The sequence below is a fragment of the Archocentrus centrarchus genome, unplaced genomic scaffold (genome assembly GCF_007364275.1).
Source record: "Archocentrus centrarchus isolate MPI-CPG fArcCen1 unplaced genomic scaffold, fArcCen1 scaffold_82_ctg1, whole genome shotgun sequence".
Lineage (NCBI taxonomy): Eukaryota > Metazoa > Chordata > Actinopteri > Cichliformes > Cichlidae > Archocentrus > Archocentrus centrarchus.
In genome coordinates, this window is record NW_022060292.1 from 283,612 (window position 1) to 309,743 (window position 26,132).

At 41.4% G+C, this 26,132-nt stretch overlaps 1 protein-coding gene across 1 annotated transcript in view; it reads left to right on the plus strand.

Moving 5' to 3' along the window:
- The first annotated feature begins 5,566 nt into the window (after positions 1 to 5,566).
- The window catches only part of LOC115777858 (complement C5-like), a 133,864-nt gene continuing 113,298 nt past the window's right edge, over positions 5,567 to 26,132 (plus strand). The window contains exons 1-11 of the mRNA XM_030725869.1: positions 5,567 to 5,691; positions 11,670 to 11,865; positions 11,957 to 12,110; positions 14,171 to 14,241; positions 14,328 to 14,425; positions 14,503 to 14,585; positions 14,670 to 14,760; positions 14,847 to 14,955; positions 19,136 to 19,268; positions 19,354 to 19,469; positions 25,891 to 26,079. Coding sequence (XP_030581729.1) covers positions 5,624 to 5,691; positions 11,670 to 11,865; positions 11,957 to 12,110; positions 14,171 to 14,241; positions 14,328 to 14,425; positions 14,503 to 14,585; positions 14,670 to 14,760; positions 14,847 to 14,955; positions 19,136 to 19,268; positions 19,354 to 19,469; positions 25,891 to 26,079 — 1,308 coding nt within the window. The 5' untranslated portion in view covers positions 5,567 to 5,623. The remainder of the gene's footprint in view (positions 5,692 to 11,669; positions 11,866 to 11,956; positions 12,111 to 14,170; positions 14,242 to 14,327; positions 14,426 to 14,502; positions 14,586 to 14,669; positions 14,761 to 14,846; positions 14,956 to 19,135; positions 19,269 to 19,353; positions 19,470 to 25,890; positions 26,080 to 26,132) is intronic.

The window sequence follows — 26,132 nt, forward strand, 5'->3', positions numbered from 1 at the left end:
GAAAAAGAGCAGGAGGAAAAGGCAAAACAAAACATTTATATTTCTTGATGAAAACGCATGCGTAAGGAAAAGGAAAAAGAAAATTTATACATTTCTTGATGAAAACGCATGTACAAGGAAATGGAAAAACACTCTATATTTTTACATTTCTTGATGAAAACGCATGCGTAAGGAAAAGGAAAAAGAAAATATATACATTTCTTGATGAAAACGCATGTGTAAGGAAAAGGAAAAAGAAAATATATACATTTCTTGATGAAAACGCATGCGTAAGGAAAAGGAAAAAGAAAATTTATACATTTCTTGATGAAAACTCGTGTATAAGGAAAAGGAAAAACAAAATATAGACACTATATATATATTTCTGCTTTTATTTCTAATTATGTCAGTTTCGGTCCTCCATATTCAACATCTTTACTTAAGTAAAAGTAAAAAGTACAGGCTCTGAAATGTACTCAAAGTAAGAAAGTAAAAGTAACTCTTTGAAGGACGTTTCTACCTGCTATTTTTCTGTAAAGCTAACTGAACCTCATTATATATTATTGTAATAATATAAAATAATACAAGAGAATACAAACGTTATTCCAATCTAAATTTTAATTCTAATGAATGCACTCAGCTTGAATCTGTTCTGTAGGACACAAACTGTTAAAGGGAATTTAAACACAGCTCTGTTCTCTGTGTCCTCCATAGTAGAGGGTGACTGTGCCTCCAGCTAAACACAAAAATGAAGATACTCAGGGGTTACAGTGGGATTCAGAAGGTGGAGGAACCCTAAGATCAGCTGTAGTGGCTCTGCATGGGGAGAAGAATCACAGCTTTCTATTGTAGCTGCAGTAAATGATGTTGGTGTGCAGGCTGTGATCAGCTGACCTGCTGCTGCTGCTGCTCTGAGGTTTACTGCTCTGTGTGGATGAAGTGAACTCACAAAGATGTAACCCAGTATTTCACAGCTCTCTGAGCTGATCTCCATCCCCTACACTGACAGCATACAGGCTGTAGAAATGTTGGATTCAGTGAATGAATCTCAGCATCAGCAGCTTTGATTCAAACTCATCTCTGCTGCACTGATGTAACCTGTAACTCTGACCATGAACACAGTCTCTGTGCACCAACACAGAGCTTTACTGTAAATACAGTACAACAAGCTGACCTGTTTATTACACACTAAACTGCAGTATTTTCATATAATCTTTGAATTACACAAAGTCAGCATACTTCAGTTTATTTTCCAGTCCTTACCTTTAAATCTCTTCTTCCTCTCCTGTCCTCTTTCTCCATCTCTGAGTGAACTTCTCTCTCTTTGCTCTCCCTGAAATACAGCAGCTCTTCTTTTAGCTAGCAGACACACTGTGTGACAAACTGCACACACTTTTTGTGTTTGCTGATATTTGTTGAGCATTTAGAAACGTTGCATTTACTCCCTTTATGCTCGCCTCTTCTGTAGTGCTAGCTAAGCTGTTTATGTGCTGCGAGCACAGCTTATGGACTCGGTCCGGCCCGCTGTAACCTCTGATTATAGCACCATAAATGAGACATTAATTATATAGGTTTGCGTATTTAATCCCTTTGTACCCAATAAGCCCCGGTGATGGAGGATACGCCAGTACGATTGTTTCTTATCTGTTATTATCCCTCCGTTTAGGCTCAGATCGTCTGATGTTTGACGGAAATGCAAACTTTTTTCAGATGTTAAACCTAAAGTAACGAGTCTGTTTTGAAAATGTAAGAAGTAGAAAGTACAGATAGTTGTGTAAAAATGTAGGGAGTAAAAGTAAAAAGTAGTCAGAAAAAACAAATACTCAAGTAAAGTACAGATACCTGAAAAAAGTACTTAAGTACAGTAACGAAGTATTTGTACTTCGTTACTTCCCACCTCTGATTTTAAATAATTTTGAAAGTTAATCTTCAAAAGTACAGAAGCTCTGCTAATGCATATTATTTTATCGTCAAATGTGCCCCTGAATGAACAGCATGGTCGGCTATGAAATTCATCATCAAATCATGCAGACGATCGCATTCCAAGAGGCCGGCGACCTTTCTCTCATCTGATTATCTTCTTGACATTGTTCATGTATACCTAGATTACTTACTTTCAACCTTGGACGTGGGCTTGAACCATTTCTTAAGCCCAATCATCTGGTCCCCATGCCTGGCGGCCACTTGTGACGGCTGCTGTTTTCTCATTTCTTTTACATGCATGAGAAGCCATGATGGCAGCAGATGATATGAATAGTCACATGGCAGTCGTGAACCAATCAAATGGCTCACATTGAAAGAATGTAAATATTGCCACGAGCATCCACATGGCTCTGGAAATGGAGACGGCAGACGGCACAAAATTTTTTTTTTTAGGAAAATTAAAAAGTAGACGGCGCAGATTGGTGGAGCAGGCGGAAAACGCGCCTGCTGCCGGCATAATTTGAAAGCCCTGCTTCTGGCAAAATGGCATGAATTGATGTGTCATCCTGGAGGAGTTGGACTACCAGTGCAACATCTGTAGGGTCCAGGTATGGCCTTATGCTATCAGTAGTGACTCTGACTATAACCAAATGGAAAACTAGTGAAACAGTCAGAAAAAATGAGGAGGGAAAAATGTCAATGGCCTCCACCTGTAAAATCATTCCTGTCTCATTGTTGTCTCATTGTTGCCCCTCTAGTGCACCTGTTGTTAATTTCATTAACACTAAATCAGCTGAAACTAACAACCCCTTATGCTGCTTAACAATTTAACAGTGGGCGATTGCCTCAGATTCACCTGTTACTTGCTGTGAACAGCTGGTTAACACCATGCTCATCACCACTGAGACGTCAGATCAATTACACAACCGTTTCTTCTATCAGGAAAATTCAAACAGTTTCTGAAAGCTGAGAAATTGTACACCCAGCATAGGGTTAAGTATAATCTGTCGCCGACGTCAGGTTTGGTGTTAAAAGGTTAACTGGCAAATCAATATCATAAAAGATTCACTGACTTGATGCTATACTGATTAAAAAGTGCTCCTTTAATTGTTTTGAGAAGTGTATTTTAGTTCGGACACATCTTTGAGTGACCCTAAACCCAAACCAGCTAAATAATTAGTGGCAGTGGTGCAGTGGGTAGGCGCTTGCCTTGCAGCTGGAAGGTTGCTAGTTTGAGCTCCTGTCTCTGTGCTGCATTGTGTCCTTGGGCAAGACACTTAAACCACATTGCCTAAGGGTAGTGCTGGTCTCTGGCTGCATGACTGCAGATGCTCGTCTCTAGATGAGTGATCTGGAACGATCATTTTGTTGTGTGCCTTGTGTGCACAGTGACAGTGAGTTGAATCTAACATCTAAGTGAGGATTATGAAAAGGTTTAATCAAGAGTCAGCGTTTCTCCTGGTTTAGATTATTCTGGTGGCCTCATTTTACCAGCTGCAACCCTGGTGGTGTTTAATGGCCTTAGAGCAAATAAAGAACAAATGAGGTCATGCAGATGCTCCTCCAGCAAAGAGAGGTTTCATATGGAAGCAAACTTGTGTCATCAGGATGTGAATTTTCAATGCCACTGAATTTCTTGCACTGAATTTTTTTAATGTCGAAAAACAGTATCTGAATTTTTTGCCTCTGAAATTAAGTCTCTGAAATTTCACTGTCTCATTTTCCAATTATTGTCCAGCAACGTCCAAATTTTCCACCTCTGATCACCACATACCCTAAAAAAACCATAAAAAAACATCTATAGTGTTCCATATTTTTACTCCTAACCTAGCTTTATCTCTATTTTACACCTAAATAGAGATAAAGCTACGTTAGCAGTGAGTACAGTGACTGAGAGCAGTGAATACATAAATGACTAAGTTATTCATGGTTTGGGCAATATCTAACAGTTTAGCAAAATATACATTTACCTTAGTGGAAACCAAACTTCTCAGCTGATGCTTGGAAGAAAGCCAGAGCAGTTAATGCCAGGTTTATAGAGGATGCACCCAGGTACATGATCTGCATCACAATACAATGACACCACTATGAAATACTAAGTATTTGATGATTGTCACAAACATATTTATATCGGACACCTATGCTTACCTTACAGGAAAACTCATCAATGCCTCCAAATATAACAATGTTATAGCTAAAAGAAACAGCCTGCGCATGCGACCAACAGAGCAGTACATGCGCAGACAGTGGGTGTCGCTCACTGCCCAGTTTGTCTCCGTGTGTTCAAAGGCCACACACAGCTTTTGTCGCCTTTTCTCAGAAAAGCCCTCGTTCGGTGCCGCCATGATTGTAGTTGTTGCTCTTGGTCGTTGCCTCCAGTGTTGGTAAAGTCTACTGCCGACCGCCCCCTACAGGTTAGAGAACGTAAGCAGATGTCATGTACAAAACAGTCTACAAAACGTTTGGAAAACTGTAATCTAAATGTTTTAGACATTTATAACAAGCAGATCTATTTATGTACGTAATTTCAGAATAAACAAGCCTTCAGGAACACTAGTTACTGTTAACACTACATTTACTTAAGTGACCAGTAAAAGGGTTATAAGTTTTTATTATTATAATTTTTAATAAAAATCATTAGCAGTAACATACATGTGTAGTCTTTTACATTGTGTGCGTCAGGTACTGCACTGTCACTGATACTGAAGAAAAGTAAGAGAATAATTTGCTTACCAAAGTGACAGTGCTGGCCGCCATCGTTCATCTCCGCTGGGCGCCAGACATTTACCACATGACTGAAGTAGCGTTGCGTGATTGGCTGAAAGTTGGTTCGACTTCACACGGCATCGATTGCTCTTCCCTGGGGGTGGCGGATGTTTCATGCGTTTTTTTGACGGAGAATTTTAGATGCTGAATTTGGCCTATCGAATTTGAGTACACGAAAATATCTGCATCGAATTTTTAAAAGGTGAATTTCTTATCCTGAAATTTTAACCATCGAAAAATAATTGGAAAATGAGTCAAAAATGACATTTGATCCGATAAGAACAGAACCACTGCTGTGACCCTGAAAACCCAAACCCTAATCTGGTCTCATTGCACAGGCCTCGACTCAGCCTTCAGATGTTGCTTGCTCTTGTTGTGGCTGTTCTGAGACAGCAGCCTCTAGGGGGTGCTAACAGCACCATCCATCCATTCACTTTTGCTTATCCTGTTCCGGGGGGGGGCCAGAGAGAGGCCCAGGCGGAATTGAGCCCAGGCCTTCTAGATGGTATTTTAACTGTGAGGCACCAGTGATGACCACCGCACCACCGTGCTGCCCTAACAGCACCTTACACTGTTAATCTGCTTTAACTTGTTGGAGTAAACGTCACCAAAATGTTCTTCGTGTTTTCTGCAGCAGTGAAGAGAAGACTGTTTGCTTTCTGATGGGACTTGTCTGACTCAGGAGCTGATAACCTCAGTGTCAACACTGTTAGGTAAGATCTGAAAACCCCTCCTGAGTAAACTCACCTTTGTTACACACAAACACACTCAGCACTACATACACACAAACAGAGAAGCTCCTAACTCTGTCCTATTTTATTGATGACTTTCAGGCATTTGCCAATAGCTGAGTTGATTAATAACTATAACATCCAGCTGTGTGGTGCTATCAGACAGTTTTCTCAGTGAGCGGCATCTCTGTAGAGCTCAGTTTGTTTCCTAACTCACCTTCAGGATGAAGGTGTATGTCCTCCTTGTGTGTGTGTGGCTTCTCTGCTGTAGGACGGAGGCTCAGTCCAGGGCGTAAGTCTATTTAAGCATTATTACTTGTTAATTAATTTTTTTATTACCCTGCAGCCTTACATTTACTTCTTCAGCTGTTTGGGGCTTGAACAGCTGTGTTCATTTTCATGTGATATTTAAAGTCCACCTGCAGGGGTATGCACAGAAGGAATTACAGTAAATTATTTCTGTTTACTGTCCACCAGGTCACCAGTGGACAGCTAAGAGTTAAGGTTAGGTTGTATTTTAGCCATATGCCAAAGAAGTCCAGCTCCAGAAACTAGACAGTTTTGCCTTTCGTGTCAAATTATTTTAGTTACAGTTTGATCTTCCAGATATTGGATATGCCATGCAGGTGAAAATTCTAGCTGGGAATCTATTCCAAACAGGTCGCTGGCAACCTGGTGGATGTTAAGAGGTTATGGACCACAGAATCAATAACCTCTATAAACAGATAAGGATTTTGTGCCAGAAGCTTTCCCGTTTCTGCTTGTAGTTCAAGTTCGTTTGACCAATCACATTTAACCAGGTGGATCATGTACATCCCGGGGAGAGTTAGCCAATCCAAACCACCCTTGCTCAAAGGTCATACATTCTGGTGGTCAGAAGCTTTCAGCATAGGTGTACAAAACAGTTTTTTTGCAACATCATTATAAATTTGCAGCATCAGATAAGTTTGTCTTTTTTCACTGTCCTTCAACACAACATGAAGCTACAGAACTTCTGAGCTCTCTACTTCTAAATCATAAGATCTACAACACACGTAGAAAGGGCAATGTTTGCATGACACATAGTGACACTATAGCTACAGAACAGTTTACGGAAGGCTGAAATAAGCCAGAATTACATCCAGTAGATTTTTAAGACCCACAGTGAGATGGCTGCAAAGGTTCCTGAAAGGTTCATTTAAACCTTTGAAGAGATCTACAAACAGCTGTGGTAAACAACGTCTTTGGATTGGGTGGCGCTGTCACTTGGTGTTGGCTCTCACTGCGGTATTGTATCACTTCCTGTTCCTGTTTCGGAGCACAGTGTTTTGCTGTCTGTTAGCTGTTATATCTGTATAACTCGATTTATCTGGATAATAACATATTTTAGTGTAATCTTCACCTACTTTAAATAGCATACTCTTTGCTGAATCACCTGTATTCACATTACTCACTTTATTTGTTTTTAGAAATTCGCTAGCTTAGCTCAGCTAGTAGCTTAGCCCTTAGCCGACTCACTACCAGCATGGCTTCTTCTCCTGTCTCTCTGCACTTTCCTGCTCTGGGTGTCACATGTTTAGTTACTCCTCGGCCTCCTTTAGCAGTAACGGTACTTGTAATAAATGTAGTCTGTTTGTAGCTCTGGAGGCCAGGCTTTCTGAACTGGAGACTCGGCTCCGCACCCTGGAAAATCCTGCTTCTAGCCAGGCCCCTGTAGCGGGTGCGGACCATGGTAGCTTAGCCGCCGTTAGCTCCCCCCCAGCAGATCCCGAGCAGCAGGGAAAACAGGCCAGCTGGGTGACGGTGAGGAGGAAGCGTAGTCCTAAGCAGAAGCCCCGGGTACACCACCAACCTGTTCACGTCTCTAACCGTTTTTCTCCACTCGGCGACACACCCGCCGAGGAACAAACTCTGGTTATTGGCGACTCTGTTTGGAGAAACGTGAAGCTAGAGACACCGGCGACCATAGTCAAATGTCTTCCAGGGGCCAGAGCAGGCGACATTCATGGAAATTTGAAACTGCTGGCTAAGGCTAATCGTAGATTTGTTAAGATCGTTATTCACGTCGGCAGTAATGACACCCGGTTTCGCCAATCGGAGGTCACTAAAATTAACATTGACTCGGTGTGTAACTTTGCAAAAACAATGTCGGACTCTGTAGTTTTCTCTGGGCCCCTCCCCAATCAGACCAGGAGCGACATGTTTAGCCGCATGTTCTCCTTGAATCGCTGGCTGTCTGAGTGGTGTCCAAAAAATGACGTGGGCTTCATAGATAATTGGCAAAGTTTCTGGGGAAAACCTGGTCTTGTTAGGAGAGACGGCATCCATCCCACTTTGGATGGAGCAGCTCTCATTTCTAGAAATCTGGCCAAATTTATTTGAGACCAGGAAGCAGAGTTGCAGTCTTACACGCCTCTCTGCAGCTTCTCTCCTCCTGCCATCCCCCCAAAACCCCATCCCCATAGAGTCGGTGCCTGCTCCCAGACCACCAAAAACCAAAGCTAAAATCAGCAAAAAGCTATTTAAGCATAAAAATTCAAAAACAATAAATAATACAGCTTCATCAACTGCACCAAAAAATAAAACAATTAAATGTGGATTGTTAAACATTAGGTCTCTCTCTTCCAAGTCCCTATTAGTAAATGATTTAATAATTGATCAACGTATTGATTTATTCTGCCTTACAGAAACCTGGTTACAGCAGGATGAATATGTTAGTTTAAATGAATCAACACCCCCGAGTCACAGTAACTGTCAGAATGCTCGAAGCACAGGTCGAGGAGGAGGAGTAGCTGCAATCTTCAATTCCAGCTTATTAATTAATCAAAGACCCAGACAAAGTTTTCATTCTTTTGAAAGCCTGACTCTTAGTCTTGTCCATCCTAATTGGGAAAATCAAAAACCTGTTTTATTTGTTATTATCTATCGTCCACCTGGTCCTTACGCAGAGTTTCTGTCTGATTTCTCAGACTTTTTATCTGATTTAGTGCTCATATCAGATAAAATAATTATAGTGGGTGATTTTAACATCCATGTAGATGCTGAGAATGACAGCCTCAACACTGCATTTAATCTATTGTTAGATTCAATTGGCTTCTCTCAAAATGTAAAGGAGCCCACCCACCACTTTAATCATACTCTGGATCTTGTCCTAACATACGGCATAGAAACTGAAGACTTAACAGTATTCCCTGAAAGCTCCCTCCTGTCTGATCATTTCTTAGTAACATTTACATTTACTTTAATGGATTACACAGCAGTGGGGAATAAGTTTTATTACAGTAGAAGTCTTTCTGAAAGTGCTGTAACTAAGTTTAAGGATCTAATTCCTTCATTGTTATGCTCTTCAGTGCCATGTGCCAACACAGTGCAGAGCAGCTACCTAAACTCTGCTCCCAGTGAGGTCGATTATCTCGTCAATAGTTTTACATCCTCACTGCGTATAACTTTGGATACTGTGGCTCCTCTGAAAAGGAAAGCTTCAAATCAGAAGTGCCTGACTCCGTGGTATAATTCACAAACGCACAGCTTAAAGCAGATAACCCGAAAGCTGGAGAGGGAATGGCGTCTCACTAAATTAGAAGATGCTCATTTAGCCTGGAAAAAGAGTTTGTTGCTCTATAAAAAAACCCTCCGTAAAGCTAGGACATCTTACTATTCATCATTAATTGAAGAAAATAAGAACAACCCCAGGTTTCTTTTCAGCACTGTAGCCAGGCTGACAAAGAGTCAGAGCTCTGTAGAGCCGAGTATTCCTTTCACGTTAACTAGTAATGACTTCATGGATTTCTTTACAAATAAAATTTTAGACATTAGAGAAAAAATTATTCATAACCATCTCAAAGATTATTCTTCATGTTCGGCTGCTTTCAGCACTGCTGGTATTTGTTTAGACTCTTTGGCTCCAGTTGATCTTTCAGAGTTAACTTCAATAGTTACTTCCTCCAAACCAGCAACATGTTTGTTAGATCCCATTCCTACTAGACTGTTCAAAGAAGTCTTTCCAATTATTGATGCTTCAATCTTAAAAATGATCAATCAGTCTTTATTAGTTGGCTATGTACCACAGACCTTCAAGGTGGCTGTAATTAAACCTCTACTTAAAAAGCCATCACTTGACCCAGCTGTCTTAGCTAATTATAGGCCAATCTCCAACCTTCCTTTTCTCTCAAAGATTCTTGAAAGAGTAGTTGTAAAACAGCTAACTGATCATCTGCAGAGGAACGGTTTATTTGAAGACTTTCAGTCAGGTTTCAGAATTCATCACAGTACAGAAACAGCATTAGTGAAGGTTACAAATGATCTTCTTAGAGCCTCTGACAGTGGACTCATCTCTGTTCTTGTCCTGTTGGACCTCAGTGCAGCTTTTGATACTGTTGACCATAACATTTTATTACAGAGATTAGAGCTTGCTATAGGTATTAAAGGTACTGCACTGCAGTGGTTTGAATCATATTTATCTCATAGACTCCAATTTGTTCATGTAAATGGGGAGTCTTCTTCACACACTAAGGTTAATTATGGAGTTCCACAGGGTTCTGTGCTAGGACCAATTTTATTTACATTATACATGCTTCCCTTAGGCAGTATTATTAGAAAGCACTGCATCAATTTTCATTGTTATGCAGATAATACTCAGCTTTACCTATCAATGAAGCCAGATGACACACATCAATTAGTTAAACTGCAGGAATGTCTTAAAGATATTAAGGCCTGGATGACCTCTAATTTCCTGCTTCTAAATTCAGATAAAACTGAAATTCTTGTTCTCGGCCCCACAAATCTTAGAAACATGGTGTCTAACCAGATACTTACTCTGGATGGCATTACTTTGGCCTCCAGTAACACTGTGAGAAGTCTTGGAGTCATTTTTGACCAGGATATGTCCTTCAATGCACATATTAAACAAATATGTAGGACCGCTTTTTTGCATTTGCACAATATTTCTAAAATTAGAAACATCCTTTCTCAGAGTGATGCTGAAAAGCTAATTCATGCATTTATTACTTCTAGACTGGACTATTGTAATTCATTATTATCAGGCTGTCCTAAAAGCTCCCTGAAAAGCCTTCAGCTGATCCAAAATGCTGCAGCTAGAGTACTGACAGGGACTAGAAAGAGAGAGCAGATTTCTCCCATATTGGCTTCTCTTCATTGGCTCCCTGTTAAATCTAGAATAGAATTTAAAATCCTTCTCCTCACATACAAGGTCTTGAATAATCAGGCACCATCTTATCTCAAAGACCTCATAGTACCATATCACCCCAACAGAGCACTTCGCTCTCAGACTGCTGGCTTACTTGTGGTTCCTCGGATACTTCAGAGTAGAATGGGAGGCAGAGCCTTCAGCTTTCAGGCGCCTCTTCTGTGGAACCAGCTTCCAGCTTGGATTCGGGAGACAGACACCCTCTCTATTTTTAAGATTAGGCTTAAAACTTTCCTTTATGATAAAGCTTATAGTTAGGGCTGGATCAGGTGACCCTGAACCATCCCTTAGTTATGCTGCTATAGGCCTAGTCTGCTGGGGGGTTCACATAATGCACTGTCTCTCATTCACCTTATTTACTTTGTTTATACTCCACTCTGCATTTAATCATTAATTGATATTAATCTCTGGCTCTCTTCCACAGCATGTCTTTCTCTCCCCTCAGCCCAACCGGTCGCGGCAGATGACTGCCCCTCCCTGAGCCTGGTTCTGCTGGAGGTTTCTTCCTGTTAAAAGGGAGTTTTTCCTTTCCACTGTCGCCAAGTGCTTGTTCATAGGGGGTCGTTTTGACTGTTGGGTTTTCTCTGTATTATTGTAGGGTCTTTACCCACAATACAAAGCGCCTTGAGGCGACAGTTTGTTGTGATTTGGTGCTATATAAATAAAATTGAATTGAATTGAATTGAAACTTGTTGGAAAGTTCCCACATTGAGAATCTTGAACTTCCAGGGATGTTTGGTGAGAAAGTAGCTCTTGGCTTGCATGGAGTGTTAGCTCTGAGTCACTGGAGGACAATTATTTTTGTATTTGACTCATTAAAGTAAATGCAGAACACCGGCATAGCATGAATACACTTTTTTCAAATCAAATTCATAATTCATACAAGTCTGGATAGACGTGCATGTACACACACTGGAGGTGTACAAAGAGCAGTCATTCCAGTTTACAAAGAGAATAAAATCGGCAATGCATATGTGCAAATATTACAATGTAAGCCACTAAAGACAAAGGTAAAAATACCAAACTAATGATACACACTAATAACAACACAAACATGCGCCACATTAAAACATCTGCCCTCTCAGGTATCTGATATCAGCGCCTCTCTCGTTCCGCTTGGACGCCCTGGAGACCGTGGTGGTGCAGCTGTTTGGTTTTACAGATGAGGTCACCGTCTACGTGTTCCTGAAGACATCGATGGCTCCAAATCACAAGGTTCTGGCTCGGGAAGTTGTGACCCTCAACGCACAAAATAACCACCAGGCTGATGCCAAAGTCCGGGTGAGACATGACGCATACAGGCTAGCACCTGCGGTTTATCTGAAAGCATCTGAAATAATGATGATGTCACTTCCTTTTGTTGTCTCTCCAGCTATACCCAAACCAGTTAGACAAGAGTGTGACTGATGTGGTTCTCCATGTGCAATCAGATATGATCAACCAGCACCAGTCTGTGCCCATCAATCGTGCCAATGGCTTCCTGTTCATCCAAACCGACAAACCGCTGTACACACCGCTTCAGAGTGGTGAGACAAGTTTGTCCCAGTTCAGGCCGCAGCCTTCTCCTTATTAATCTTATGCTTTATAATCGATCTTTAGACTCAGGTAGCTGGACACAGCCCTACATCACAGCTTGGAAAGCACAAAGTTAGGATGGTCTTTGTTCAGGTGGTCCTTATCTGCTCATAAACCCGCAAACTGAGATGAGGATCTGAGGCTAGAGGGTTTAGTATGTTGTACAGATGATATGACGGCTCTAAAGAGTTCCCATGTGCATGTGATCTCCTGTGTGCACAAAGGAAGAGACTAGCAGTGATGAGAGATCATGCAGTGTTTTCAGGGACCAAGCAGTGAGGCAGAAAGGCAAAAGTGTAAAAACTGAATAAAAAAATCATCAACAATGTCCGTAACTACAGTAAAATGATATAAGGAAATACAAAAAGTAGCTACTCAACAAGGCCCAACTCAAAATGAGGTTCACTCACTAAACAACAACACAACTATGGTTAACTTCATTGACCCCACCTAACAATTTATTTGGTTTGTGTGTGTATGTGTGTGTGTGTGTGTGTGTGTGTGTGTGTATCCAGGGTTGAGACCAGGAAGCAGAGTTGCAGTTGCAGTAACACGCCTCTCTGCAGCTTCTGTCCTCCTGCCATCCCCCCCAAATCCCCTGTGCCTGCTCCCAGACCACCAAAAACCAGCAAAAAACTATTTAAGCATAAAAATTCACAAAGAAATATCAATATAGCATCCTCAAATGCACCAAAGAGTAAAACAGACAGAGTTTTAATTCAATTTGAATTTGAAACTCTGACTCCACCCTAATTGGAAAATTGAAAAACTTGTTTTATTTGTAGCATTGTTACCTACAATATAAAGCACCTCAAGACGAGTTGAGTTGAGTTGAGTTGAATTGAATTGAATTGAATTGAATTGAACTGAACTGAACTGAATTGAACTGAATTGAATTGAATTGAATTGAATTGAACTGAACTGAACTGAACTGAACTGAACTGAACTGAATTGAATTGAATTGAATTGAATTGAACTGAACTGAACTGAACTGAACTGAACTGAACTGAACTGAACTGAACGGTGGCCCAGAGGTGTCAGGTCAAATACAAAAGCCGCAACACAAATGGAAAAACAGTTTGTTGCTCTATAAAAAGCCCTCTACAGTGCTGGAACAGGAAAAGGAAGTGATACTGCAGTGAGAGCCAACACCTAGTGAGTGCCACCAAGTGTTTTTCCCATTCACTTGATGCCTCAGGACTTACCTTACTCTCTCTAGGTATTTGGTGCTTCCAGATTTCCTAGCGGCTTCTTGATGGTTCCCATTTTCCTGTGGAAATCCAAGGTTTTTGTAGCTGTCCTCAGTGACTGCAATGTTGCCCACTGGTAGTGCAATCCCCTCAGTTCTGACTACCTTGCCCGTCTTTGTTAACCAATTGATTACATTTCTCCAGTCCGAATGACATTGTGATGTCAGTGCTGTAGATCCTACTGGTGTGGATCAGTTCACATCTGGCATACAGCATGATGTCATCCATGTAGAGGAGGTGGCTGATGTTTGCTCAGTTGTAGTTGTAGTAGTTGGTATACGTAGCCAGTCTTGTTAATGATCTGGCTGAGCGGCTTCAGGCCAATGCTGAACAGCAGTGGGGACACTACTGTCTTTGGAACAATAGGTCGAATACCACCCAGGGCATGTATACAGTAAGTGTCCCCCAGGCTAGGCCTCCCACCTCTACCCCTCCCACCTACCTTGGAAGATATATATAACTGAAGCCATACCAGCTCAGACACTGCTCGGGTCTTTGTCAGGTGTTGAGGAACCAGGACATACTGATGATAAGTAGGCTACAGGAACAGGGATATGGCACAAGAGGACAGCTCAGGGTCAGTTTTTATCTTTCAGGTTGTCTTTGTCCTGGTTTACCTACTTAGATAGTTCTAATTCCTTCAAAAATTCAGATGGTCCTCATTTAGGTTCCCCATTATCTGAATAAATTAAAGTGGTTAAATAAGATTTAAAAAAAGCTGTTCTCTGTCCACTCATTTTTGGCTGTGTTTCTGTGTCCAGTGAAAGTGAGGGCATTCTCCTTGAACCAGGAGCTGAGGCCAGCTAATCGCAGCGTCTTCCTGACCTTTAAGGTGAGTGGGAAGATGTCACATGTACCTGAAGGGGGCACTGATATGTTGCGACCTGTTTCATAATATCCTACACGCCCCCCCTGCAGGACCCAGATCGTACCACAGTGGACATTGTGGAGATGGTTGATGTGAACAATGGAATCCCATCTCTCCAAAACCCTTTCAAGATCCCCATCAACCCAAAGTAAGAAATGAAAATAAATAAAAACAATAAACTACACACACATGTGTATTTACACTAATTCCAGGTTGTGATTCCAGGTTGGGGATTTGGTCCATTGAAGCTTCTTACTCAAATGATTTCACCACAACTGCAACAACTGACTTTGAAGTTAGAGAATATGGTATATTAAAATCTCATGAGCCAAACTGATGATAAATTATGAAGCGTAAAACATAAATTATTAACTGCTTTCATTCTGCATCAGTTCTTCCCAGTATCTCCATCCTTGTGGAACCAGAAGCAAACTACATCAGTCACAATTTCTTCACTAATTTCAACTTCAAGGTCTCCGCCAAGTAAATAAACATCCCAACGCCATTTTAAAACTTTTAAATAATTTGATGCTGTCAGTTACACTCAGCTGGTATTTTACCTGTCCCAGGTATCTCCATGGTGCTCCAGTGGATGATGGTGAGGTGTTTCTGCGCTATGGCTATGTTAGCGGAAAAAATCCTCCAGTTATCATCTCAAACTCTGTCATCAGAGAAAGTGTAAGAGACATAAATACTATTATTATTATTATTATTAATATTAATATTATTATTAGTTGCTGTTGTTATCCTTTATTCTTCCACATGTTTTTGTGCATTTCTCCTGCATACTTTTACAGAAACTGTTCAGGTATCAAAATGTTTCACTTTTTCAGGACGGCTGGTTTATTAATCTCATGGTTTTTAAAAGATTTAGATTTGTATACCAATAATAACTTTAATTTATTTCAGAGATTATTGTCCATTTAAATAAAAAATAACAAAAACCCAATCATCAGCTATTACAGAATAAACAGACAATTATTCCAGTCTTTGTAGAAGCAGGAAAAATATCTTGTATCATTTAAAGAAGGTTCAGTTAAAACTTTTTGGAGCAGATTTTCTGAATCAGTCAATCAGCACATAAATTTATGGATGAAATTTCTCAGCAAATCATGAAAAGTAAGAACATTACTGTCACGGACATTAGGTGTGAATGCGTCATTAATTCCACCTGAAGCTTTTTCATTTGATATACTGTAAGTCCATCGTAAACGTGCTGTATAATACACAAACAGGCTGGAAGTAGAGCTATTTTAACATCATATGTACACCTGTAGAATTTAGAATATTTGCTTTTGCATCATCATCACAGAGATCATTTCTGATGATGTGACCCCAAATACAGTATATCTAAACCAGTGGTTCTCAGACTTTTCCATCATGCCCCACTTCACTGGATCAAATCTTTTCATGCTCCACGTAAAGCGCGGTCCAGGAGGGGGGATCCCCCTCGGTGGCGAAGGGCAAAGCGACGGCTCTATTTATCAGAATCAGAATCAGAATACTTTATTGATCCCAGAGGGAAATTTCTGTTGTTACAGCTGCAACCGTTTCATTTAGACGAGTAAACCAAAAACACAATAACATACACTAAGGCATAAAAATATAAAGACTAAAGAGATAATTTGACTATAAACACATCTAAATCTATACACATATGAAACTTGTGAGTGCAAAAAAAAAAAAATTTTTAAATAGGTGTCATTATATATATATATATATGCACAGTCCTTTTTGTACAATGTATAAGTGTATGTACAATGTATGTGGAAATTTAAACAATTTTATGTACAATTGAATACTGATAAATGAATGACACTGATGAACCACAATGTCATCTATTAAGGGAGGAGTTATAGAGTCTGATGGCCACAGGTAGAAATGACCTCCTGTGGCGCTCTGTGGTGCATTTTGGTGGGATGAGTCTTGCACTGAATGTGCTCCTGTGTCCCATCACTGTGTTGTAGAGTGGGTGGGAGCCATTGTTCATAATGGCCTGCAGCTTAGACAGCATCCTCCTCTCCGACACTGCCATAAGCGAATCCAGCTCCACTCCCACCACATCACTGGCTTTGTGGATCAGTTTATTGAGTCTGTTGGCGTCTGCTGCCCTCAGTCTGCTGCCCCAGCATGCAACAGCATAGAGGATGGCACTCGCCACCACAGACTCATAGAAGATCCTGAGCATAGTCCGGCAGATGTTGAAGGACCTCAGGCGTCTCAGAAAATAGAGACGACTTTGGCCCTTCCTTTAGAGGGCATGAGTGTTCTTAGCCCAGTCCAGTTTGTTGTCAATGTGTACTCCCAGATATTTGTAGTCCTCTACGGTGTCCACACTGACCCTCCCGATGGACATAGGGGCCACCGGTGCCTTGTCTTTCCTCAAGTCCACCACCAGTTCCTTTGTCTTTGTCACGTTGAGCTCTAGATGGTTCCCCTTGCACCATGTGACAAAGTCCTTCACTGTCCTCCTTTACTCATCCTCATGACCCCTGCTGATACATCCAACTATTGCAGAGTCATCAGAAAACTTTTGAAGATGGCAGGTCTCTGAGCAGTAGCTGAAGTCTGTGGTGTAGAGGGTGAAGAGGAAGGGAGAGAGGACAGTCCCTTGTGGGGCTCCAGTGTTGCTAACTACTCTGTCAGACACACAGTGCTGCAGGCGTACATACTGTGGTCTGCCAGTCAGGTAGTCAACAATCCAGGACACAAGGGGGACATCTACCTGCATCGCTGTCTACTTATCACCCAGAAGAGCAGGCTGAATGGTGTTGAATGCACTTGAGAAGTCAAAGAACATGACCCTCACAGTGCTGGCCGGCTTATCTAGGTAAGCATAGACTCGGTTTATCAGGTAGATAATGGCGTTCTCAACTCCCAGGCGGGGCTGGTAGGCGAACTGGAGGGGGTCCAGAAATGACTGGACCATGGGCCGGAGCTGATCCAGGACGAGCCTCTCCATGGTCTTCATTATGTGGGAAGTCAGTGCCACTGGCCTGTAATCCTTGACGTCACTGGGTCGCGTCATCTTCGGGACCGGAACGATGTAAGATGTCTTCCACATCACAGGGACCCTCTGAAGATCCAGGCTCATATTGAAGACATGGTGCAGTACTCCACAAAGCTGGGTGGCACAGGCTTTAAGCACCCTGGGGGAGACCCCGTCAGGGCCTGCAGCCTTGTTTGTGTGGAGTCTCTTAAGTTGTCTTCTCACTTGGTCAGCAGTGAGACTAACTGTAGAGGTGGCGGGTGGGGGAGGGGTGGAGACGTCAAGAGGGCCATCACAGGAAGGAAGCAGGCTATTGTGAAGTGTGGGGGTGGGTGGGGGTGGAGTGGACTTCTGGAGACCGGCAGCAGAGCTGTCTGGACGAGGGATGACAGAGCCTGCAGTGTCAAACCTGTTAAAGAACAGATTTAGCTCATTGGCCCTGTCCACACTGCCCTCCATTCCCCTGTTGTTGCTGGTCCTGAAGCCAGTGATGGTTCTTATTCCACTCCATACTTCCCTCATGTTGTTCTGCTGGAGTTTCAGCTCCAGCTTCCTCCTATAATTGTTTTTAGCCTCCCTAATTGTTGTTTTAAGTTCCCTCTGGATCGTTCTCACCTCCTCCCTGTTGCCAGCCCTGAAGGCTTTCTTCTTATTATCTTATTCTTATTTACACAGCAGACGGTGATGGTGGACAGTTTTGGTACTCGCTGTGCTTGCATACCTGCTAACATTTCCTCATTCCACCATCAGATGCTCTGTATCTGATGTTCAACATTTGTTCCATATGACTTTTCCCCACCAGTGGGAAACAGTTTGAGAAACACTGGCCTAAACAATGTTTTCCCAAGTACCAGCTGTTACCCACAGGAGAGCCACTGAAAAATGTTGTTTGCCTTGTTATAATGTGCTCAAAGTAAAACAAGGATAATCAAAAAGTCAGGTGACTGTTTCTGTTATGTATAAAAGGAGGACTGCACGGTCAAGTGATTGCAGCAGGTCCCAGCAGTAACTGTCTTGAGTCGGGATTTGTCATATCTCACAATTTCACAGTTCAACAAAGTTCTGAGCTGCAGAAGAGAACATGTTTGTCACAAATGATCTGAAATGCAATGGCTCAATGGCAGCTGGTTTCACCATCATGCCAATGTGCCCACGCAGTCTGCCTCCATCTGCCCTACTAACATTTGGCTGCCTTTCAACTTCCCCAAACTGAAAATGAAGTTGAAGGGTCACTGTTTGGCAGAGGAGATCCAGAGTGTATCTCAGAGAAAATGAGACTTCTAGAAAGTTTTCCAAGCACGGCAAGAGTGCTAGAAATGATGTTTTGCTGTAGATCGAGAATATTTTGAAGCGACTGGCAGTCCAATTTAAATCGGCTAAGGTTTTGGGTTCTTATAGGGACAGACCTGTCCTGACCTGTAATCCTAGTTTAAGTAGTCCTCATTCAAATGGACTTCATTGGGATAGTCAGGTTCTGAAGCCAGGGGGTCTTTGCAAACTTGCTTCTGTCCAACTCAGGAACTCCTTACCACCAAAAGGGTGCTAGCGTTTTTTGAGAACCAGATCACATTTCAAGAATCTTGAGATCTGCACTTTACCCAGAGTATTTCGGGCTGAGAATGCAGAATGCAGAAGATCACTGTTTTTTCTTTTTTAAAGAAAATGTACCATACCAGTCAAAAGTTTGGAGACACTTTGACTTGTGCCTGCATACTGTTGAAAGAAGAAAAGAAAAATTTATTCTAGCAGCCTAATTAGCTCAGAAAGTCACACAGTCCTCCTCCAGGTGATTCTCATCAACTCATATCTGTTGTTTTCAGATCTGGGTCCATGTTTCTTATAAGTGTTGTTTGCGTGTGTCCCCTTCAGTTGTCCCCATTGGGTGAAGTGGATGTGAATATTAACATGGAGAATATTCTGTCCCAACACGATGGACCAAAAGACCTCAACAGCCTGGTGGGGAAGTACCTGTACATAGCTGTACTGGTGGAGGAGAGCGAAGGTATGCACGGATCACTCTGCTCTTGACATGACTATTTTAATTATTTAAATACTTACTTTGTGGGGGACCTGTTTTTGTTTCTCAGGTGGTATTATTCAGGAAACAGAGTTTGCTGCGGTGAAGTTTGTCAAATCACCTTACAGCCTGAGCCTGGTGTCGACGCCCCCATTTATCAAGCCTGGGCTTCCTTATAAGATTCAGGTGTGTCTCTTTATTTTTAACATGTGGTTCCAGTGCACCTGATGGTTGTTCAGCAGGAGAAAGTTTGTAATTTGAAGGTTGTTTGATGGCCCATATTGTGGCACATCAGACCAAATTTCAACAACACAACTGCTGCTTTTTTGGAGCATTTCACATCCCCAAAATATTTGCCCATAACAGCCAATGGGAGCATAAGTAGCACAAGTGACAACTGCAATTTCAATTCTTTGTATTTTCCTTGTATACTTGTGTATAATGATAATAAAGTTGAATCTAATCTAATCTAATCGAATCTAATCTAATCTAATCATTTAACATCATTGCTTTTCTCTAAACTCTATTCTTCTTTGCTTTCATTTAGTTACTCCTTGGCCTCCTTTATCAGTAACGATACTTGAAATGAATATATTGTATTTGTAGCCTTGGAGGCTAGGCTAACTGAACTGGAGACTCTGCTCCACACCCTGGAAACTCCTGTAGCTTGCCAGGCCCTTGTAGTCGGTGCAGACCAAGGTAGCTTAGCCACCAATAGCTTTTCCCGAGCAGATCCAGAGCAGCTGGGAAATCAGGCTGGCTGGGTGACTGTGAGGAGGAAGGTACACCACCAACCCAGTCACATCTCTATCTGTTCTTCTCCACTTGTGGACACACCCGATTTAAGAAACGTGAAGCTAGCGACACCAGCAACCATAGTCGGATGTCTTACGAGGGCCAGAGCAGGCGACATAGAAGAACACCTGAAACTGCTGACTAAAGGCTAAACATGAATTTGGTAAAATAATAATTCACATCAGCAACCAATGAGGTTGTTGCTCTATTAAAAAAAAACAAACAAACAAAAAAAAACCTAGAATATCTTACCCTTTATCATTGATTGAAGAAAATAAGAACAACCCCAGGTTTGTTTTCAGCACTGTAGCCAGGCTGACAAAGAGTCAGAGCTCTGTAGAGCCGAGTATTCCTTTAAGTCAAGTCAAGTCAAGTCAAGTTTATTTATAAAGCACATTTAAAACAACGACGTTGACCAAAGTGCTGTACAAGATCTGTAACCCCAAGGACTATACTAAATAAAAATAAAAATATATAAATAAATAAATAAAATAATAAAATAAAAATAAATAAATAAAAACATTAAGAACAATAAATAACATAAGAAAATTAAAAATTAAAACGTTTAAAACAAGTACCATAAAATACCATAAAACAATCATCTAAAAGGAGGTAGCACTGCAGCCAAATGCCAAAGAAAAGAAATGTGTTTTTAATAGAGATTTAAATGTGTGTATCGTCTGAGCTGTGCGGATATGGAGAGGTAGATCGTTCCATAGCTTTGGTGCTGCTGCTGCAAAAGCTCGATCACCTCTCTGTTTTAGTCTAGTTTTAGGCCTCTGTAAGAGCAGCTGGTTCGATGACCTCAGAGCTCTTACAGGGGTGTGACAGTGAAGCAGCTCAGACAGATACAAAGGTGCCAGTCCGTTTAAGGCTTTAAAAGTAAGCAATAAAATCTTAAAATCGATTCTAAAACGGACAGGGAGCCAGTGAAGGGATGACAGGACTGGGGTAATGTGTTCATGCTTTTTTAAACCGGTTAAAAGACGAGCTGCCGCATTCTGGACTACCTGCAGGCGGCGCACAGATGATTGATCTATGCCAAAGTACAGAGAATTACAGTAGTCCAGGCGGGAAGTAATAAAAGCATGAATAACTTTTTCCAGGTCCTGCTGCGGGAGATAAGGTTTTACCTTGGCAATGACTCTGAGTTGGTAAAAACTGATTTTGGTAACAGCACTTACTTGCTTCTCCATTTTAAAACTACTATCTAAAATGACACCCAGATTTTTCACAGCATCACGACAGTGAGGAGCCAAATGACTCAGAGTGCCAGAGGAGTAGCTTGAGGGGTCAAATTTACCAAAGCATATGACCTCGGTTTTGCTTTCATTAAGATTTAGGAAATTGTTTCTCATCCAGGACTTGATGTCACTTAGACAGTTCAGCAGGGGTTCCCATGGATCTCTGCTGTTCAGTTTGATGGGCATATACACCTGGATGTCGTCAGCAAAACAGTGGAAACAAATATTATGTTTCCTAAAAATCGACCCTAGAGGCAACATATACAATGAGAAAAGAATTGGGCCCAGAATGGACCCCTGAGGCACTCCACAAGAAAGCTTTGCTGTGGTAGAAAAACAGTTTCCTAGATGGACAGAGAAACTTCTATCAGTAAGATAAGATCTGAACCAAGTCAGAACCGTGCCTTTAATGCCAATTTCATGTTCTAGGCGGGATAGAAGGATCTCGTGGTCCACAGTGTCAAAGGCAGCTGACAGATCTAGAAGTACTAAAACTGCAGGACTACCAGAGTCCACAGTTAAAAGCAGATCGTTAAAAACTCTTAAAAGAGCCGTCTCTGTGCTGTGACGCATTCTAAAACCTGACTGAAACTTTTCCCACATTCCATGTCCACTTAAAAATGCTTGAAGTTGCTTAAAAACAACTTTTTCAAGAACCTTGGATAAAAATGGTAATTTAGAAATTGGTCTGTAATTTGAAAGAACATCAGGGTCAAGGTTCTTCTTCTTGATTAGAGGCTGTACAACTGCATGTTTAAAGGCAGCTGGAACACAACCAGATGCAAGCGCACTGTTAATCAGAGCGAGGATAGTTGGTCCCACTGAATCAAAAGCCTCTTTAAAAAGGCGAGACGGAACACAGTCTGTGGGAGAGTTTACAGGTCTCATATTGTGAATCACCTCCTTTAGTGTGGAGAGTGTGACAGGCTCAAACTTTAACTTCAACTAGTAATGACGTCACAGATTTCTTAATTTAATTTCTTAAAATAAAATTTTAACTGTTAGAGGAAAAAATATTCAGAACCATCTCACAGATGTATCTTTGTATTCAGCTACTTTCAATACTGCTAATATTTATTTAGACCCTCTCTGATTGAGCTTTCTGAGTTAACATCAATAGTTACTTCCTCCAAACATCGACATGTCCATTAGACCCCATTCCTACTAGACTGCTCAAAGAAGTCCTACCGTTAATTGATGCTTCGATCTTAATATGCTCAATCTGTCTTTATTAATGGGCTACATACCACAGGCTTTAAAGGTGGCAATAATTAAACCATTACTTAAAAAGCCATCACTGACCCAGCTGTGTATCACAAATGTGAGTATACCCCTCACATTTCTGCAGATATTTAAGTATATCTTTTCATGGGACAACACTGACAAAATGACACAATGAAAAGTAGTCTGTGTGCAGCTTATATAACAGTGTAAATGTATTCTTCCCTCAAAATAACTCTGTATACAGCCATTAATGTCTAAACCAGCGGCAACAAACATGAGTACACCCCTAAGAGACTACACCCGTAAATGTCCAAATTGAGCACTGCTTGTCATTTCCCCTTCAAAAATGTCATGTGACTCATTAGTGTTACTAGGTCTCAGGTGTGCATAGGAAGCAGGTGTGTTCAATTTTGTAGTACAGCTCTCACACTCTCTCATACTGGTCACTGAAAGTTCCAACATGGCAAAGAACTCTCTGAGGATCTTAAAAGACGAATTGTTGCTCTACATGAAGACTGTTATATAAGCTGCACACAGACTAGGGTTTAATATTTTTCCCGAAAATGACATGAATCAAATCCCGGGAAAAGACGAGCCATTTCCCGGGAATCCCGGGAAAAAGGTTATTTTTTTTTTAAATTTTAATTAGGCCTTCTGTAGCCTGTGTCGGGCTTAACCTATTCTGATACTGTAGAGGTAGCTTTCCAGCTATGTCCTGTTATGCCCAGTAGGGGGTAACGTCGGCTTGATTAATGCAATAAAACCTACATCTCGGCATTCGAGTGCTCGAGCTATGCGGCGTTATATCGTTCCTCAACACTCCCTTAACAAATATAATTCGAATATTCCTCCATTGTACATGGAATTATACCAAGATATTTTACAACTGCTGGTGCAAAACAATACGGTTCATCTCCACACAGCATTGATAAAGGCTCAGCCACGCTGTCGTGGCGACATCTGTTGCACTATATCTCCACCAGTGGAACGCTGTAATAGTCATTGAAAAGTTAACTACCGTACTACACTATAATATGACATAACACAGGGCCTTGAGTAATGCACTACGACTTGGTCATTGCCATTCTGGCAACAGCAAATTTATAACACCGTGTCTGAGGGTTAAAGTAGGTTCGCTGTGAATCGTCTTTTGAAAAACTGGCCAATCCTTATAGCCTAAAAAATATACATTTTACTCAACTCCATTTAAAAAGCGAAATATGTTAAAGTAATCTATTTCATGATACTTTCTTCACACATTAGGCCCGTATCCTAATTCATGATTGTTAGTAAGCGGCTGCAAACGAGGAAAAGAAACACTCGAAGTTAAACAGATATTTCTTTATTGTTCAGGGCAGGCATATTTTATAGGCTATATAATGCAATATAGTAATATATAATAATATAAAATTATATAATACAAAATACCTTAAGCTAAACACATTGCCTACGATTTCAACAAATTAAAGAGGAAAAAAGTACAACTGTGTAATACCTGTATTAAAACGCTTGAGATGAAGGCTGAAGCCTTAAACGGAGGCTGAATGTACCTGAAACTCCAAAGAGTAATGCTTTTCGCATTAAACGAACCCTTCTCTCTGTATTTCCTTAAATTTAACATTCTGAAGCTTTCTTTTCTTTCTGAAAGTCAAATCGACGTGCGCGACTTTTTTTCCCGGTTTCCCGTCTTAACGTTTCCCGGGAAACGGGAAATGGTTCTGATCACATTTCCCAGGAATCCCGGGTACCGCTATTAAACCCTAACACAGACTACTTTTCATTGTGTCAAAGTGTCATTTTGTCAGTGTTGTCCCATGAAAAAGATATACTTAAATATATGGAGACACGTGAGGGGTGTACTCACTTTTGTGATACACTGTAATTATAGGCCAATCTCCAACCTTTCTTTTCTCTCCAAAATCCTTGAAAGAGTAGTTGTAAAACAGCTAACTGATCATCTGCAGAGGAACGGTTTATTTGAAGAGTTTCAGTCAGGTTTCAGAATTCATCACAGTACAGAAACAGTACTGTAAAGGTCTTGAATAATCAGGCCCCATCTTATCTTAAAGACATTATAGTACCGTACCACCCAATAGAGCACTTCGCTCTCAGATTGCTGGCTTACTTGTGGTTCCTAGGATACTTAAAAGTAGAATGGGAGGCAGAGCCTTCAGCTTTCAGGCCCCTTTTCTGTGGAACCAGCTCCCAGCTTGGATTCAGGATACAGACCCTCTCTATTTTTAAGATTAGGATTAAAACTTTCCTTTATGATAAAGCTTAAAGTTAGGGCTGGATCAGGTGACCCTGAACCATCCCTTATTTACACTCCAATAGTTTTAAGCTGCGGTTTAGTTCCCATGATGCCCATGAGTAGTTTTTCTTCATTCACCTCTTTTCACTCTGTTTATACTTCAGTCTGCATTTAATCATTAATTGTTATTAATCTCTGGCTCTCTTCCACAGCATGTCTTTTCTCTCCCCTCCGCCCAACCAGTCACAGCAGATGACTGCCCCTCCCTGAGCCTGGTTCTGCTGGAGGTTTCTTCCTGTTAAAAGGGAGTTTTTCCTTCCCACTGTCGCCTAGTGCTGCTCACAGGGGGTCGTTTTGACTGATGTGTTTTCTCTGTATTATTGTAGGGTCTTTACCTTAAAATGTAAAGCGGCTTGCGGCAACTGTTTGTTGTGATTTGGTAAAAAAAACTGAATTGAACTGAATTAATCCTTTCCATCCTATTCACTCCCAATGAAGACCTCAGCATCTCCGGCTCGGCCTCCTGTCTTTGTGTCAGTGCCACCAAGTCCAAACCATACATCATAGCAGGTCTCACTACCATCTTGCAAACTTTCCCTTTCACTTTTATTCCTGTCCTTCTGTCACAAATCGCCCCTGACACTCATCTCCACCCACTGCCTGCACTCTCTTCTTCACCTGTCTTTGGATGGTTGACCCCAGGTATTTAAACTCATCTACTTTTACTACTTCTCTTCTTTGCATCTTCACCTTTCCACCTGTCTCCCTCTGACTTTCATTCTTCTTCTCTCCAGAGCATACCTCCACTTCTCCAGTCTATTATCCACTTGCTCCCTAGTCTCACTACAGCTCACAATGTCCTCTGTAAACATCATCAGTCAACCTGTCTATCACCACTGCAAAGAAGAACAGGCTCAGAGCCGATCCCTGATCTATTCCCAACCCCACCTTGAACCCATAGGATTATAAGGAAATTTAATCATGTAAAATCTGGCGAGTTATAGGCAGCTGCAACTAACACGAATACAGTTAATTAATTAAACTTGATTTTAAAGCAATTTGGCCATTTTGCAGTTTCACTTTGTCTCTACAGGTGTTGGTGAAGGATCACCTGGACAAGCCAGTGAGAAATATTCAAGTCAGGCTTGTGGAGCGACAGCTCTTCAGACAGGGGAGGGACTCCGAGGACATGTCCTGTACCGAGAGCTCCACCAGCAGCTCGGATGGCCTCGCTTACTTCATCTGTAACATCCCTACTGATGGAGTCAGGGCTGTTCTTATGGTGGGTGGTAATGGTGGTTTACCAGCATCTGTCTGTTACTCACCATTCTCTTT